The sequence below is a fragment of the Perna viridis genome, chromosome 13 (genome assembly GCF_037379345.1).
Source record: "Perna viridis isolate PV_CMFRI_1.1 ecotype Kerala chromosome 13, ASM3737934v1, whole genome shotgun sequence".
Taxonomy (NCBI): Eukaryota; Metazoa; Mollusca; class Bivalvia; order Mytilida; family Mytilidae; genus Perna; species Perna viridis.
Window position 1 is genome coordinate 4,957,413 of NC_142457.1, and position 18,187 is coordinate 4,975,599.

Sequence of the window (18,187 nt, forward strand, 5' to 3'; positions counted from 1 at the left end):
TAATAACACGTGCAAACGGAAGCTGTTGCTATACATATATTTCATAAGGACTTTCGTTATACCACGTTTTGTTTCAATTGTTTATATCAATGTAGGAAAACATCTTTTACTGTATCGATATTATGTCTTTGTAATATAGAAGTTGACAGATACAATTTGGTTTAGATTTTATTCAATGCCCAATTGTGGGAAAAAAATCAAGAAGAAAAATCGACAAATGAAAAACACACACATATATGGTAATTATAGTATTATACATAGCGTTTATTTAAACCAATCATACTACAAAATGTTGCAATATATATATATAAATACAACTGATTTTTCAGCTGTTTCCATATATATAAAAAATGCAATATGCAACGGTATATTAGTTTCTTGATCTCGCACTTTTTAAGGAAAATACTACAGGAATACTAAAATAAATTATTACAAAACAAAACGGTTTTTGCATATATTAAGGTGAATATCAAAGCTCGTGTAATATGATATTCTTCTTGATCCTTTTTTACCAATAATTATACAATAACCCTATATTCTAAATTTTGAACATAAATCATTCTAGTACAAATATAATTACCAATATGTGTAAGAATCAGGCAATGTGTTGCATATTATTACTCTCAATTTGGAATTTATGACTCAAATATATTCAATATATCTAGAAAACAACTGAACATCTATATGAATTATTCCTGAAGCATCTTCGACGTAGATATTTTATGGCTCATATATGGAAATGTGTCGGAAAATGTTCCCGCATTTTTTCCATGTTGCATTTCTACCGAATTTGACTTATCAATATCTGAAAAAGGCAAATTTTGCAAACACTTTGACAAGTATTTCCGGAAGTTTTCAAGTACACCTACATGGCTAATGCCATAACATATCTGACTTTTTTCCTTCATGTTCCAGATTTCATACACATTTTGACCTATCGTAGACTGGATTGAATTTTTGTTCGGTCTGAAATGAAGTAAAAATTTTTATCTTTATACAGACAAAAACTGACAAAATAAACACAATTGACCATTCGAACAGAAATAAACAAAAAAATAAAACAAAAAACAAATAACAAAAAAAGCATAAAAACAAGTGAGTCGTATCTAAAAAGAGACCGCATCTGAACAGCCGGACTCGAAGTACCAGTTAATAACATGCTAGCAAATCTTCTAAGAAGGAACATGATACATCAATGTTTGGCATTTTAGAATATGCTTGTTGTTATCTTATATTTAATGAGGTTTCCTTTCTATTTAAAATCAAATGCATATCAATCATGATAAAATTTTAACTACTTAATTTTTTTGCAAAGTCTATAATCCTAATGACAGATAATACCGCTGTATTTGTTTAGCAAAATCTTCATCTGTTTGTGTTCATCTGCAAACAATTCAAAATGAATTAAAATCAAAGTTTAAAGTTTTTGATGATATAATGATATATCGGCAAAATATTCCAAAGCCTCATTAATTGGGCCATTAATGCACATTATACACAATAAAGCAAAACGAATTTGAATTAAATATATTTCATTAAAAAAAAATAATTAAAAAAAATAAAATAAAATGGAGTGTCGTCAGGGGTGTGAATAATAAAAAAAAAACTTCGCAAGCGGGACTCGTTTCTTTTTCAAAATTGAAATAATCTGGTCTGGGTAAAGTTTCAACAATATAGCTGGCGGACACACTGCCAGTTAAAGTCACAAAGACGTTCAATGTAAAATAACGACTCGACCCACAATTGGGCGTCAAAGTTAGAAAGTACCACGATGCAAATAATGTGAATAATATATAAATGGTGGGCAATTATCCAAAATAGTCTAATCATATACCGGTATATGTTAATGTCGTCATCATAACACATTTCACAATACTAGTTAAGAACAAGGAAAACATAATCTAGAACTATATATAAAATAGCGATAAATCTAATATATATATAGATTTCCAGGGGAATTCCTAAAATGGAATTTAATGGAATAAATCAATGGTGTTGTACATCATATTTATAAAGGATATTGCAGTTGGAGAATTTTGTCAGTCAGTTATCACGGTTTTGTAGTAGCTCTTACATTAATCTCATCTAAAAATTGAAATTAAAAGTGACGTGCACAATTCTTTTCTTTCTCTCTTTTATATAATAAGCCCTTTTCTACCTAATACTAGACAAACATGTCTTTAGTTTCCTGTCTTGTATATACACATTAATACAGGTCTGGTAGAACTAAATTTATCCTTCCATATTTTGTATATACAGTGTACACGAGAGATAGTCAAATGTTTGAGCTGCTGGAATATCACTACATCAGCTTTATGTTCGTCATTATGAACTCCTTTGTTGCCATTATGTACCTATCAGCACCATGCTAATTGATTTGTTCCCCGTCATAGTTTTCCCTTTCTCACTATATTAAACCGGTAGTAAACAGTACTTAACAACACATCGGTAGTTTTTTTTAGAAAAGCAGGGAAAGGTAACCCTACTAGCACACCTAGTCCATGATCATTTCTTTAGTGGAATACAGGTCGCCCATTTGCTTTGTTTCGTTGTTTGGGTTGTTTCGATCAATAAAATATTAGTCGTTTTGTGTGTACATTTATTCTATTTTCTGTTCTTTAACTATAATTTTACGGTAACAAGATGAATCGTAGTTCCCGTGGTTTTTTGTATATAAAGAAGGTAAGTGTAATCAAGGGGACTAAGATTCTAGCGTACATCAATAGAATGATCCTCTTCTTAATTTATGTTACTAGGATGGTAATATCCTCGGTAAGTTGTGGTTATCTTTTCATCATCCTATCATCTCGGTTATTAGATTGTTAAGAGAAGCTTTTAGAGTGTCCTATTTTTTTGTTCTCATACTCAACAGTTGCGATGTAATGGTTCGCTGTTGTTCTGTACATGTCAATGTATTGTTATGAATCGTTGTTGTCAGTACATAATACATGTCAATTTTCAATCCAATGTAACCAGTTGGTGCATGCGTAATATGGTTATGATATTCTTACACCGAAGATGTTATTTCTCATAGTAATGGGGAACAAAAAATGAAATAGTCATTTAAAATATTTGTTTACATATATGTGTTGGTGAACACACATATGATAAATATGCTGATTCATTGAGGATTAAATATAAACGGGGATTAGAGCTGGTAAGGAATCCTATCTTTGTTGTAATAAATATAAATATGGTTGTTTTTCTTTTCCATAACATGGTAACGAACAGTGAGAAGCAGTAACAGTTTGTCCGGAGGGTCCCAATGTAACACTTAGATTTAAGTGATGTAAGTGCTGTTCGTTTTTTATTTTGATCTGTTGCCAACGATGTGTTTGTAAAATGTTTCTAATGTGTTATCCCAGGCGTGGGTACAACTGAAATTCTTAAAAAACATAATCTACACTAAATGTGTAATGGTGTTTTACTAAAACAATTTCAAAAGGAAAAACATATACAATTTAGAAGATCAATGATCGATGGCGCGCCTATAGGCCTAGTGAAACATTGTGACTTTCAAGTACAGGGTAATTTGAATTCGCGAAAAAATTCTATGTATCGTATTTACAAAATAAACTCATCTATCAACAATATAAATAAAACGTTTTTATCGATGAATAGGATATGTACAATGTAAGCTTTTGGTTCCTCACAATTTGGTTAGCTTTTTAATCCTCAATCTGACCATGCAATTCAAAATGTCATATTATGACTTTAAATTTAAGTTTTAATATAAGCTTTTATATTAATAAACTGATCAAAACTATTTTGCGGATACCCGTGCATTTTGATAATATACTACAGATCAAATTCATTGCAAACATTAACATCCGTCATTATTAACAAGTCTCATAATATCAGAACTAATTTTTTTCGAGTATTCTCAGAGATTTGCGCCATGCATAAAAACTTTCACAAAACATGAAAGTGTGTGAATGGTAACAAATATTTGTTGTTGATATGTTATAGAATTAGAGTTGTGTATGTTATTGACATGCAAAGCAGGGAATCTTGAGTAATTACCTATTTATTATTACAATTTATTACATAGCAAGGGAACAAAAATACGACACATACATTTCAGCCCCAATTTTACAAAATTTTGTAATTAAATGGGCGCGAACACGTTTAGTTTCTAAAATGTTCAAACATTATTGTATAAAATATTAAAAGTGGCAATATTAGTATCTTGTTGCTGGTTGCGACATTTATATTTTTTCACCTTTTTTCCGCAACTTCCGTTAACAAAATGTTTAGTCATTCATGGTTCTGCTCGTATATTCTACATATATAGGACGTCACTAGGGCTCCGTATATATGGATCCTTAGGTAGTTGTATAAGCATGCTTTCATATATATATATATATACATATATATGTATGTCTCAGAATGTGACGACTCTATTCGCTACACTCCTCCATTGGATCAAATTGATCCAGGGAAGATAACGTAAACGTATAGAAATGTCTGAAAAATTCCCAACGATGTTAGAACTGTCAAATTTGCGATCCAATTTTTTAGTCGTTCCCTCCGCGGGACTCGAACTCGTACCGCTGTAGCATCTATGGCAACACCGCCTGCACAAAGTCCAGCACCCTAGACCACTCGGTCAGCTAGGCTATATAAAAATATAGTTTTCGCTGGCCGGGTCATTCCACCCCGTAGGATTAATCTAGGTCTGTAACTTAGTGCACGATGTATGGTAGTACGGGACAGTTCATTTAGGTGTTATTATGTAGGATAGAGGATCAAATTAATGATGCATGTCACAACATATCAATATTATACAAACGTCTCAGAATGTGACCGAGTGATGTAAAGCGTTGGTAAAGTGCAGAAGACACATTTGCAACCTGGCATCGATTCTAGAGTTGATTTGTAGTGTAGTGTATATATATAATTGATGCGAGGTTGCAAATTTGAGAGGAGTACTGTATACGCAGACTAGGTACTGCAATACCTTACGGATGCAATGACAACATCAAAGGTATAGGAAACCTTTCAAGCCAATATAACAATAGCATAAATGTGATGATTTCATTTGACAAAACTCCAAGACGGGAAAGGAGTCATGGTCATCGCCACTATACATCACTTAAGTTACATGATGTCTCCATAGATGGTCTCCTTCCTTTCATACAAAAACCTCTTGGACTTCATCACATTAGAACCAAACTTTATTCTATACATCTCACTCTACTACACTCCCTTTACAAAACAGGTCTTGACACTCTTGTTTCTGATCCCACCTCATCATTATACAGACTTGTTGCCATCATTTTGCATATTGGTTCCCACAAGCTCTTTGAACCAGTTTGTGTGAAAAGTCAAGATGAAGAAAAATTATCATTTCTTCCAATACCGTTTATCAACAAAGGTATAGACGCAATTAATTTGGCTAACATCCTCCATCACAAAAACGTTACCAACAAAATTCCCCCATATTTCAAAGACAAATCCCTACCTATTATTTCATATTCCTATACTTCACCCAATGCATCCAAAATTTTCATTTATAAAATGCTATTGCAGAACATCGAGATTGAGGACTTCAAGGCTAAACCACCTGACTGTTCTTGCAAAACCTCTTCATTCAAATATGGTCCTTCTGGTCACGTCGTTACGGGAGATTTAACCATCATCGGAAACGAATCTCTGCGTAATATCCTTTCTAAAGGTCCCAAGTACCGTGAACCACGCTCCGTAAATTATAATTTATGGATGCCGTCGAAGACTATGCAAGAAAATGGATGAAACGAAAACAAGAAAACATTGATTCTCTGACAGAGTGGTTAAAGGCCATGAGGTTTTTAATTTTGAAACGAATGAAAGTTTTAAGTAGGTCAATGAGTGCCAAGGCTACATCAGCTTTTAAGGACCCCAATGTAGCAAAAACATTGTCTACTATACATGACAAATATGTTGTCGTACCAGCAGACAAAGCCCAAAACAACATTGTTTTTGTCTGCAAAACGTTTTACATCCAATGTTTATTATCAAAGGTAGACGTAGAAAATAATAGCAGTGATAAGACCTATACTGCTACCACACTCCCCTCAGAAAAGATTGGGGAAAACTATAAATCTGTGCTATCCTCTGTTGGTCTCTCTACCAAGGACGATGATTGTGAATTGCCATCTATGTACTGGATTCCTAAACTCCACAAGAATCCGTAGAAACAACGTTTCATAGCTGGATCTGCAAAATGTACCAGCAAACCTCTTTCAAAACTTTTAACTTCTATACTCACAACCACAACACTTGTTACTCCCGTAGTGGTATTAATTCAATGTGGATCCTGAAAAATTCGAAAGACCTTTTGGAAACAATTAGTTCAAGACTATTATCTGAATATAATAGCATTAAAACCTATGATTTTTCAACACTGTATACCTCTATTCCCCATACTCAGTTAAAATCCCAACTTAAAAACATTATACATACATTATGCCGGAGCTTGCCAAAACTACGCAGACTTTTTGTATCGCACTAGAACTCTAACAAATAGGCTTCTGGAACAGGGTTATATTGCTACAAGATTGAAGTCAACACTACAGAAGTTGTATGGTCGTCATCATTAACTCGTGGATCGTTATGATGTATCCATCAGCACCTTGAAAACTGATTTATTCAACGGGTCATAGTTTCCTTTTCCTCGTTTGTCTACCCCGGACTTGACTTTTTTATGAGCAACTCGGCGGGTGTTTCTAGAAAAGCAGAGGACGCTTACCCTACCGGTGCACCTGGTCCATGCTCCCAGTTTTTAGTGGAGTCCGAGTTGCTCATTTGCTTTTGTTACTTTGTATGTATGATTTCAGTTACTGTTTGTTCTTTGTTGTGTATGTCTGTTTTCCGTGTCTGGTCTTTGTCCCTGCATTACATTCTTTTGATTACCTCTATAACCTTGGTTCCCTTGATTTCTCTCTCTGACATCTATGGTAACACCATGGGGAGTTTACTATAACTGAGTTAAGAATTAAACTATATTACATGATAATGTAATAGTACACTATAATGTAAGAGACTGAACTGTGTAATTCATAAATTGGCATGTCCATGACCTGATTTTCCGTCAGTACAATATTTAGTTAACATCAACTCTTGATAGTGAGTGTTGACCCCAAAAACGCGATATCAGGTCATCAGTAGAAAGTAAAATAATTACGGCGCCATGGAATTTCCTTGTTTTTCCCATGTAATCATGGAAGCGTCAGAATGTCATTATGATATAATATTTTCTTTAAATAAATTAGTATTGAAACTAAAACTTAATAGGATAGCCGTTCAGAGTATAGTTCTATTATAATTTATTCAGTACTGGCCAACTGTCAGTACAATAGTAAGACTGAACAACAGCAATTAAATATATTTTTCACCGGACAACACGTGAACTAAGTCTGTTGTTTTGCTCATTATTCGGTCTCAGAGGTTAATCATTCTTTTATACACTGGAGATTTACCGGCCTTAACCTTATAATATGAAGATACTACCATGATGCGATCTGCCAATCCATGTTAGAGAGATGACCACTAATAATGAGCACGGACTGCAATCGAATGTTCTTTGTTTTTTTTACTAGTTTAACATCTGTAAAAAGATTAAATATAATAAAATTTAATACATCGTTAGTTTTCGTTATAAAGTAACATAACTACGTTCACATCCTGACAAAACCAATGTGTGTATTTATGTATGTTCTTTTGACAAAGGCAACTTACTAAAGATCAGGTTAACCTATTTAATTGAACATATAGCTTTGAATGCTTTGAAATGTGATGAATTTCTTCACAACTCTTCATATTGGCGAGTGAAAAAGAGAAACAATGTAACACTTTGTTATTGAACAACTAAACGGCCAATACCCAATGCAATTGTAATTGTATTTATAACCTGAAAATAAATGATGGTGAAAACATTTAACTGAACAAAGAATTAATCGCTTTGAGTGTAAAAAAATGATTGGTTTCAATTTTAAATTGTGTGTTTACACAATCAACAAAAGTATGTTTAAATCTTTATAATGTTTAAAAACAAATCAAGAAAATGAAAAAAGCGCGTTACGAACTATTCAAATACTTTATCAACCAAAGGGATTGTGTGTAATTAAAACTCGATTTAGAAATTACCAATATGTTGTGAAAATCAAATAAATATTTTATCAGTATTAACAGCTTACTTTCTAGGTAATTAAATGTGTTGCAATGATCAATGGATTATACAGTACAAACACTCATGTTTGATGAATCTCTGAATTACATAATAGTCAACATTTTTCAAGATTTCTATGAATAAAAACATTTTTTTTTTCATAACATTGTTTGCTGACAAAGACATTCGTATACCAAAGAAGATGATTGTACATCAAATAAACATACCGGTAAATGGATGCACATATGAACAATTATACAAATTTTCACTCAAGAATATAATTCCTTTTTTATTAGTCTAAGCAAATATTAAAAAAAAAACATCTGAAAGAGTAATCAAGGGAATCAAGACTCTAGCAGAAACAAAAGAACGCGCTCAGGGACAAAGATCAGACACGAAAAAACACAAACAAATAAAGAACATAAAACAACTGAAGTAACAAAAGTAAATGAACAACTCAGATTCCACCAAAAACTGGGAGCATGGACAAGGTGCACCGATAAGGTTTTTTTTTTTCTAGAAACACCCAACGACATCAAAAGTTAAGTCCGGCCAGACTAAAGAGGAAAGGAAAATCATGACACGTTGAACAAATCAACAAATGGTTGAACCACTGCTCATTACAAAAATAGGTAAAAAGTTCACCATCCAAAAGCACGTGATTTTACGTAGTTTGCAAATATACAGAGTCTTTACTGTAAAATAGTTTAAGATTAATTTTAACTCTATCTTCTGACCTGTCTTTGTTATTGTAAGAATTTACAAGATCAATTTCAATGGTACATATTTTTTATATAGTTTTACGATACATTATCTATCACAATCACAATTCCGTATAATGCTCGGGCTACCCGGAAGTTTATAACAACAATGATACTGATATTCATATGACAGAAGAAATATTCCTATGACAGAAGAGGGATTTATAAATTATAGAATAGGAACACATGCATACACTCTATAGCGCATATCTTATATCTATATCAATTATATTAGACAAAAGATGTAACACATGACGATGTGAAAACGTCAAAGAATAATCAAGGGAACCAAGGTTATAGCGGTAATCAACAGAATGTAATCCAGGGACAAAGACCAGACATGGAAAACAGACATACACAACAAAGAACATAAAGTAACTAAAATCATACATACAAAGTAACAAAAGTAAATGAGCAACTCGGACTCCACTAAAAACTGGGAGCATGGACCAGAGGCACTATTGTTATACATGTAATCGACAACTCATCAATAACAAGTAATATAATAGATCATCTACACATTGGAAAGTTGTATCCAAACCATGGAACATCTTATATCCTACTCAGTAGCCCTTGATATGATAGCTTTCATGCCTTTTATAGTAAATCTATTTAACACATTAAGTAATCATATAATAAAAGCATATTTGTTGGCATAGTAACCAAATGTTGTACCTAATGATAAATATGTCCTGTTGAGGATTTGAGCCCCAGTCTTTTGCCACATAAAGCAAACTTATACTAACAGGACCAGATAAAGCATTACATTGTTTAATGGAACGTTCACTATGTGTGCATAGCATGCATATGTACGTGGCTATATGAGATATATACATATATGAGTTGAAGGCGACTTTTGCATATTGACTGTTCCAGAAGCCTATTTGTTAGAATTCTAGCGCCAAACAAAAAGTATGCGTGGTTTCTGCAAGCTCTGGCATAAAGTTTTGATGGAGATTCTAAATGTTTGTATGTTGGTACGTGTATCATTTTATACTAGACAAGTGTATTGATCGTGTGTATGAACGTTTATTTGGAATGCAATTTGTTTGTGCTAAAATTCCTTGTTTCAACAGTACACATATTATTCCTTATTTCCAATACATCATTGCTGTAGCGAACATTATTCATTGTCAGTGATAATCGAATTTTAATCTGAATTTCGGTTTATCAACTTCGTTGATTATTTCATCTATTGATCTACTATATTATATTAACATATTTATGATATCTAATGTTAACCTACAAGGTATTTTTTTTTATTTAAAGTTATATTAACCTCAGCCCATGTGGGATGTTTGTTTTCTCATTTTCTCATACACTGCGCCCATATCCATATTGTCCTATTATACAATTCAGAGTAGCCGTATGCCATTTTGAATTTACAAAATCTCTAAATACGTATACTCAAAAATGTATAAAACGGTGAACACCAATGCTAAGGTTGATATCACCAGTAACAGTATTAACAATGTTTCGTTTATTCTTTCGACTAGAACGATAAAGCATATATAAAACGTTTGGTGATGATTGTGGATATGATATGCTTATCTTTGAAGTAGCGAGAATTTCACACACAAAAATTATACATATCTATCGGCTATAAGATTGAGGTTTCAAAAAACGGTAAACATTTCAGAGCTGTCAAAAACCAAACATAGCCCAAACTTGAAATCATGTTACAGAAGTGATATAATGTCGCAATCATATTAAAATATAGTAATGTGTGAAAACTCAACTTTACTACCTACTATCTGCAGTAAAAATTAGAGCAATTTGCAGTGCGGGATTCAGTCAACGAATTGCTACCGACATAACATGAAATGTCGAACAGACCTCTGCAATCATCCGATTTGAGTTGATAGCTAATGTTTATAGTTGAACGATGTAATATACCATGAGGATACGACATCATATGAATTTCATCTGATATGCATTTTTCCATTTCAGAGATGAATAAAAATATATATCAAAAGCAAAAAAACAAATTACAATAACCTATAGAAAGTATCAATATAATAATAAGGTTTCGAGCATAAACATAACATTTTTTTTATATCTTTGTCGAATCCGTAGTTGCATTTATTTGGAATATTTACATCTGAAGGTACAAAATCATATAAGGTTAAGAGAGACAAAAACTGAGATTCATTTAACTTTTCTGAATACTTGTTTGGATTGGTAGAGACACCATTCATAGTCAATAATTGTACGTAACGATGACAACATGTACTTGTCGGAAGATGACATAAAAAGACCACACTTTTACCAAAACGTGCAGGTGTTCTGCACAGTCTCCAGTAAAGTGATAAATCCCCATGAGGTTCATCTAATTTAACGAAACAACATTGCAAATATGGGATTTCTATTCGACTGTCTTATATGATATTGTATAGGTTTTTTTTTCTAAAATAATACATGTACATCGTTTATTTCGTGTTTAAACTTAAATTATTTTTGTATTTTTGTAAATACTTCTTATCAACATGTTAGTTAGCCATTAATATCCAACATATCTCAGCCAATTATTTAGCCCGTAGTCACATTTTTATGTGCAATCATAATAATTACGAACTCTTCGATCTTAAAACGTTCAGTATAATGCAAAAGTGTTCAGTGATCAAAACATAATAAAATCGGGTTTTTTTTTTAATATTTATCCTGTTTTCATATAAGATGTCCTGATATATTTGTAATATGATTTTCTGTTTTTACTTGATGTTTAAGTGCAAAGTTTCCAAGCTATCCTTCATTAGTAGTATGCATAAGACAAATGATGACTTGTATATTGCAATCTACCTAATTTGAACACATTTATCTTTTAAAAATGAGTGTTTGACATCACACACATTATGATGATTGGATCGTCCAAGATATACAACAAAAATAACCACCAAAAAAACTGAACTCATTACAATCCATGCTACCTTTAGTTTTATCTTTCTATTCATCTACAAACAAGGACGATGTGAAAAAATTAACACACAACCTTAAAAGATTTTTCATATATTAATATGAATAAGCCACGGTATAACAGTCAACAAGTGGTTACTTTTCATTTGACCAAATACATCTTACCATAGTTAATGTTTAAAGCTGGCGCTTTCGATTCGATTTTAATGTTTCCAGAGACTATCAACTTAATACGAAGCCAATCGCAACAACAAAGGAAGTGTTTATTAATTAAGCATATGCCAAATTTTGTTTCCATCAAATATGTTTTCATTAGACATTACAAACACGTGCTTTCTGAGACCTCAATGTTAGTTTGTAATTTACTGAAATGGAAAGCATGAAATACATCAGGTGGATAGCAAAAGCAATCTTGAATATAAAGAAAAATAACTCTTCGATCTACAGTTCATAATTTAGGTAATTTTAAGGGCACTGCGTCAATAAAGAAAAACAACCTTGCATCATTATGAGTTTAACATTAAATTGTATGCTTAATTATTATGAACTGCGTCTGCACACATTATTTCATTATAATCGAGGAAAAAAAAGAATTATTTTATGAAATGGAAGCTTATTCAAGATTGTATTTCATAAGTACATCTAATATATATGATATGAATATATGTCAGATGTGTTTTATTTTTTTAATAATGAATCAACGTCTGCACACATTATTTCTTTAGAATCTAAAGGATGTATTTAATATGTAACCTACATGATTTGAATAGGTGTCAGATGAAATTTTGAAACTCTGTAAAAATAGTTAGAATACTAAAAACGACGATTCAGATCCTAAGATTATACCTTGACATTTTTAGACACATATTGAAGCAACATTTCAACTTGATACCGATTTTAATTTGATGTTTGGTTTTGATAGGATATGGACCAGAAGTGAATAATAAACGAAAAGACAATATCCCAATCACTCAATAACAATCTTTCCTTCTTGGTTTTAAACCTTTTAACTTAAAGATTCACAAACTAATATTTAATTCATTGCAAAAAAATAAGTGCACATTTACAAAATATCTCTTCTTCAGAAATAAACCTTTTGATATAAAACTTTATATTAAGCGTGAAAAAGCATGAATAGCTGAATGTTGACGACTGTTTAATTGTAAAATTCAGCAGTGCTGTTCTCCCTTTATTTGACAAAGTTTAAAAGTTTACGGAGTAGTTCATTTTCCAAGTACCGGTCCGCGTTGTGGTAACAAAAGGTTTAATTGTACTAGCACACCGTCGTGGTCAATCACTCCCTTCAATATATTGCTACTTGTATAATATGAATCATGTGTTATGTCTGTCCTATCAAATTCATGTGTGTTCTATGCGTTGTATATTTTAGGCTACATACATGTTTGTTCCTTTCAAGATGTTACAAATCCTGAGAAAATTTATTACATTCAGCTAATCGGTTTGTTATAATCAACGCATTTAAATAAATATACTGTGCATGTACATGTACTTCTTCTTTATCAATTTGAAGCACGTGTATACGACAATTTCCACATCCTTTGTCTTTATTCAGAACCAACGATGTGTGACATAGTGCAGTTAAACGATTGCGTCAAGTATTGGTTTTGGAGTTCATTGATTTAATAATTGTCGAGGTGCATTAATTGTGATATTGTTCAAAGTAAGATATATAATATTTTATTTCTAAGTGTTCAATTTGAATAATGAGAGTTTATTTTGTATGTCTTCACACAATGCTTGGTGTGAAGGGTGCCAGAAATCAGGAAACTCATATATAGCTACACTGGTCTTAAAGTGGAGTTCGTTGCATTGCATTATTTGTAAATTAACTGTATTTGAATCTTGAAATTGTTGAATTGATTATTATTAAGGTGTTCCAAAGTTTGAGCTCTTTTTCTAATTGTACATGAATGAGTGTTGAGAGTTATATTAAATGTGTCAATTCAATACAGCTCAAAAACCATTGTTAAGTCTATGTTACATTTCATATTGAAGTTTGTAACATAATATTTTAATTGAAGCTTTACTATTTACCAACATGTTTGTCTGTATTTTACACGACCAGCAAATGCTATTATCTACAAAGTAATCAAGAAAACCTAGATTCTAGCACATTTTAAATGAATGTAATCCATAGACAAAGACCATTCTTGGAGAACAGACGCACACAATAAAGAACATACAAAAAATAGTACATACTAAGCCACTAAAGTAAATGAGGAACTCGGTTTAAAAAAACTAAGTATGTGTACCAAGTACACCGGTAGGGTAAGCGTCATCTGCTTACCATTTCTCATTGTGCAGATAAAACGACTATCAGACGACCATAAAATATATATTCTTGTTTATGTTGTAATATGAACAATAAGAACAAATTTAATATAACATATTTGTTGATAGAACAGAAGTGTCAGGACAATAATATTCGTGCTTTAAAAAAATATTATATGTTTTAATGTGAGATTTGTAACGGATCGTAGTAAATACTAAGTCTTTCGTCTCCCTCGTGTTGTAATGGAGTGTATGTGCTGTCGAAAAGATTGGATCTGTCTTGAACACTGAGAACGTCTAAATCACTAGCGATGCTACCATAATAATTATCTTGGTACTTGTAGTTGCCAAAAACGGTATTCACATATCCCTCAGACCTATTGCTAATGTTCTCAAAAGTATGACATTCAATTTTCACATTTTCGTACTGATATTGCTGCGTTGAGTAATTCCTGTGTTCGTCAGATCTAATAGAGTAAATTTCATTGTGATGTACAGGATTTTTACGTCCGATTTCATCCTTTGGGTTATTTAAAATGACGCTCTCCCTCCGCCTTCGGGCATATACGAGTAGTGATGTCGCGCATAAAAATACGACTATCATTGATCCTGTAGCGAGTGGTAAGATAATCTTCAATTTCATAGGAATGGATTTTGTATCTTGAAAACAAAACAAGTGACTTACAAAAGTACCAGTCCTATGTAATACCACATTTTATCCGCAGTTGATTTCATATACTTTCATAAAACTTTTACCGAAACAAGTGTATTTAAGGAGGAAGACCTAGGTTCAGGGACACAACTCTTAGAAATTATTCGAACGTTTGTATTCAGCATTTCACATCAATTTTATATAAGCATCTTATTAACGTGGATTCATTTTAATCTGCTTCAAACGAAAGCTTGAGAGGCTTTGGTGAAATTGAATATAAAACAAACATATCACTGATTTCATGAGTTATATCCTTAATCCTAAGTCTACCTCCTTAAATCATATTAAGTTACCGATAAAGCTAAGCATTATTTTTTTTCTAAAATAATATACATATATATGTAGATACTTTCGTGAGAAAAGATTTCGCTTTCATGACCCTTAACTTTTTACGTCAAATTTCTATGTTTATATAAATACCAACTTAATTTTATTAACACTAAATCGATAAATACATGTAATTAATTTTCAAACTGTAAAATATAAGATCATTAACATCATATCTACACAAGATAATATAACAGAGTAAACAGTACCAATGAAAGCGCATTATAAAATAAATTTTCAAACTTTTCGAATAGATTATTGTCGATATTACAAACATTCTATCTCCAACGTAACTGTCAAATTGCTTGCCCCTAAATCATTCTCTACAAAAAAGGTGTACGTTGTTCCCATTTGTGACCACTGTTTTCCTAAATTCAATATCACCCTGTAGCCGTTCGTTGTAATAACAGAACCATGAACTGATTCTCTGATCAAGACTCGCGATTCTGATATACTTATCGAGCCGAGTCCATCTTTCAACAGTTCCCCTCCTTTATTTTTGATCGTCAACGTGGAATACTTTGGTGAACTAAAAATGTCTACTTTGATATCAACTTCCATATCAAAGCTAACATATTTCTTTCTTTTGTTCGTTGATGTAAATACTGGCTTTCCTACAGAAGAAACAACATATAGAAGTAAAACACGCACACCAGTTAATAGAGACATATGCATCTGTTATCGTTCGGTAGAATCTTTATAGAATAATAATATATAACCATAGCACATATGATCTTCGAAAACGTAGGCAGCAATCGTTCTACCATGAAAACAGGGTTGTTGCTGGTATTATAGGTCTCAATCCTACCATATTACAATAAATAAATTGACATTTATTGTTTAACTTAAAATTAATTACCTGATACAGTTATATAAACCGGTAAGCTCTTTTTAAAATCCTCAAGTCGATGAGTGTTCTCGTCGCCTACATAGCAGATGTAGAACCCGCTATCATAATAGTTTGGTGACCCGTTTGGTAAAGTAAGCAAACCGTCAGGTGAACCAACAACACTCCTTATCAATTTACCAAAGTCTGATCGATGTTCCCAGTAGAACATTGTGTGACTATCGGAATCACCAACAGGTATGCATTTCATTGTTTTATTTTCAGATTTGTCAGTGAAGTTCTTATACTCAATGGTTACATAATGACGATCTGAAATTAATGCAATAAAATTAAAAAGTATGTGTTTGTACTGATATAGTAAAATAATAGTTGCGGCATGTGAAGGACTTATTAGTTTTACCAGCTCCGTCAGAATGATCAGTGACAATACCAGCATATGACAAGTCAATAATATAAGCATACTTCTACAAAAAAGATATTACGACGATTTCAGGCTTGATGCATGCAACATTTATATCAAATACAAATTGTGTAATGTAATCATTAGTATTTCGCTCAGGTAACCTGATTTTGACGTTGATAGAAGTATGTACTACATGTATGTTTTGTTTTAATACTAGCAATCATTCGTCTACAGCAACAATGTTCAACTTGATGTAAACATTATAATTAAGGATATGAAACGAAAATTGTACCCTATTCAACTATTCAAAGTTCTGGACAGTGAGATACATTTTCTTTCTTTTTGAAGTTGAATGTATCATAAACGATTAATATTCAATAATTAAGAGGACATAAATGTACATTTGTTTCAACACATATGCTGAATCAAATTGTACTGCAGGGTCACATAAGGGAGAATTATTAGGACAAACAATGCCGGGGAAAATGAAAAAGTCAACAGATGACACAAAACAATTTTATTAAACTCATTTGACGTTAGTTCTAATAGTAATTTAAATTTAATATACTGTATTTAATGTGTTGCTGCTCTATACGACAGAATGGTGAATTTATGAATTGTTAGACTAACCTGAAATTGCAAGATGATAACCAGTTTTTCGTTGATGAAATGTTCCATTTTTCTGGCATATTTCATGACATATGTAAACGCCTTCATCTTCACCAGAAACATTGTGTATTTGCAACTTGTATTCTCTAGCACTTGTGTTTCCAATCAAGGAATAATTTTCTTTTGAGAAACTTTGTTACATCGTCATTAAAAATAGTAGCGTAAAATGTTTTGTATTTTTTGTACCAGTTAGTTAAACAATCGGAATTTTTAAAACAGTTCAGAATGATGTTGTCACCTTTAGTGCAATATATAGGAATAAACTTTGTTTCTGTATCTGTAAATGAGATTTGTTATTGCGTTATGCATGTATGTACATTGTTAGTTAAAAATGTAATAATTAGATCCGAACTTTGTATTTAACATAACGTTTCCCGATCAGTATAGGAAAGGCTGTGTACAATATACTAATTTTTAAGCTGTCCTGTCCATAAACATTCACGGCAATGATTTAATAAGCATCTGTTATTATTTTAGATAATTCACATGTGTGATAAATTTAGATAATTCACATGTGTAATAGATTTTGATATTTGATAAATGAAATAAATTCAGTAATTTCACTCCCGCCAAAAATCACTAAAAATCATTAAACGAATACAATGAATCCGCCGATCACAAAATTGAATAATTACAATGAAAATAGAATACAATATGGAGATAAGCATGATCTGTCGTGCTGAGAACTCTTGCAGGTTCTGCTCGTTGTTTTCATCTGCTTTTGTGTTCATATTTTGGTTATTTACACTTTCCAATTACATATGTTCATTCATTTAATAATTTCAAATCGATAACCAATCGATAACCTTATTCATTAACTTGAAGTTATGAAACAGTATATGGTAAAAGTTTTGAGATGATAAAATTATTATTATTAATGTAGCGGATCTTATCTTAAACGTTAATTCATTTTGCTATCTCAGGACAAAATTTATAAGTGTGTCTATCTAAGTTACTTAATGCATTTAATGAAAACGTTTTCTTTTTCATTGAAAATTCGCTTGAAATAAATGGCACCCACATAAAAACATCAAAGTCCATCTAACGCTTGCTGAACTTTGTAATGGTGGTTACTCGATATAGTAACTTTCAATTTGCACCATGAAAACTGATT

At 32.0% G+C, this 18,187-nt stretch overlaps 1 protein-coding gene across 1 annotated transcript; it reads right to left on the reverse strand.

Moving 5' to 3' along the window:
- Positions 1-14,163: 14,163 nt before the first annotated feature.
- LOC148599335 (uncharacterized) lies at positions 14,164-17,223 on the reverse strand. Its single transcript, XM_088557955.1, has 4 exons — positions 17,035-17,223; positions 16,014-16,310; positions 15,430-15,768; positions 14,164-14,775 (listed from the first exon to the last, which is right to left on the reverse strand). Exons 2-4 carry the CDS (start codon positions 16,249-16,251, stop codon positions 14,297-14,299), a joined length of 1,056 nt encoding a protein of 351 aa, XP_088414081.1. The 5' UTR covers positions 16,252-16,310; positions 17,035-17,223; the 3' UTR covers positions 14,164-14,296.
- Positions 17,224-18,187: the final 964 nt, after the last annotated feature.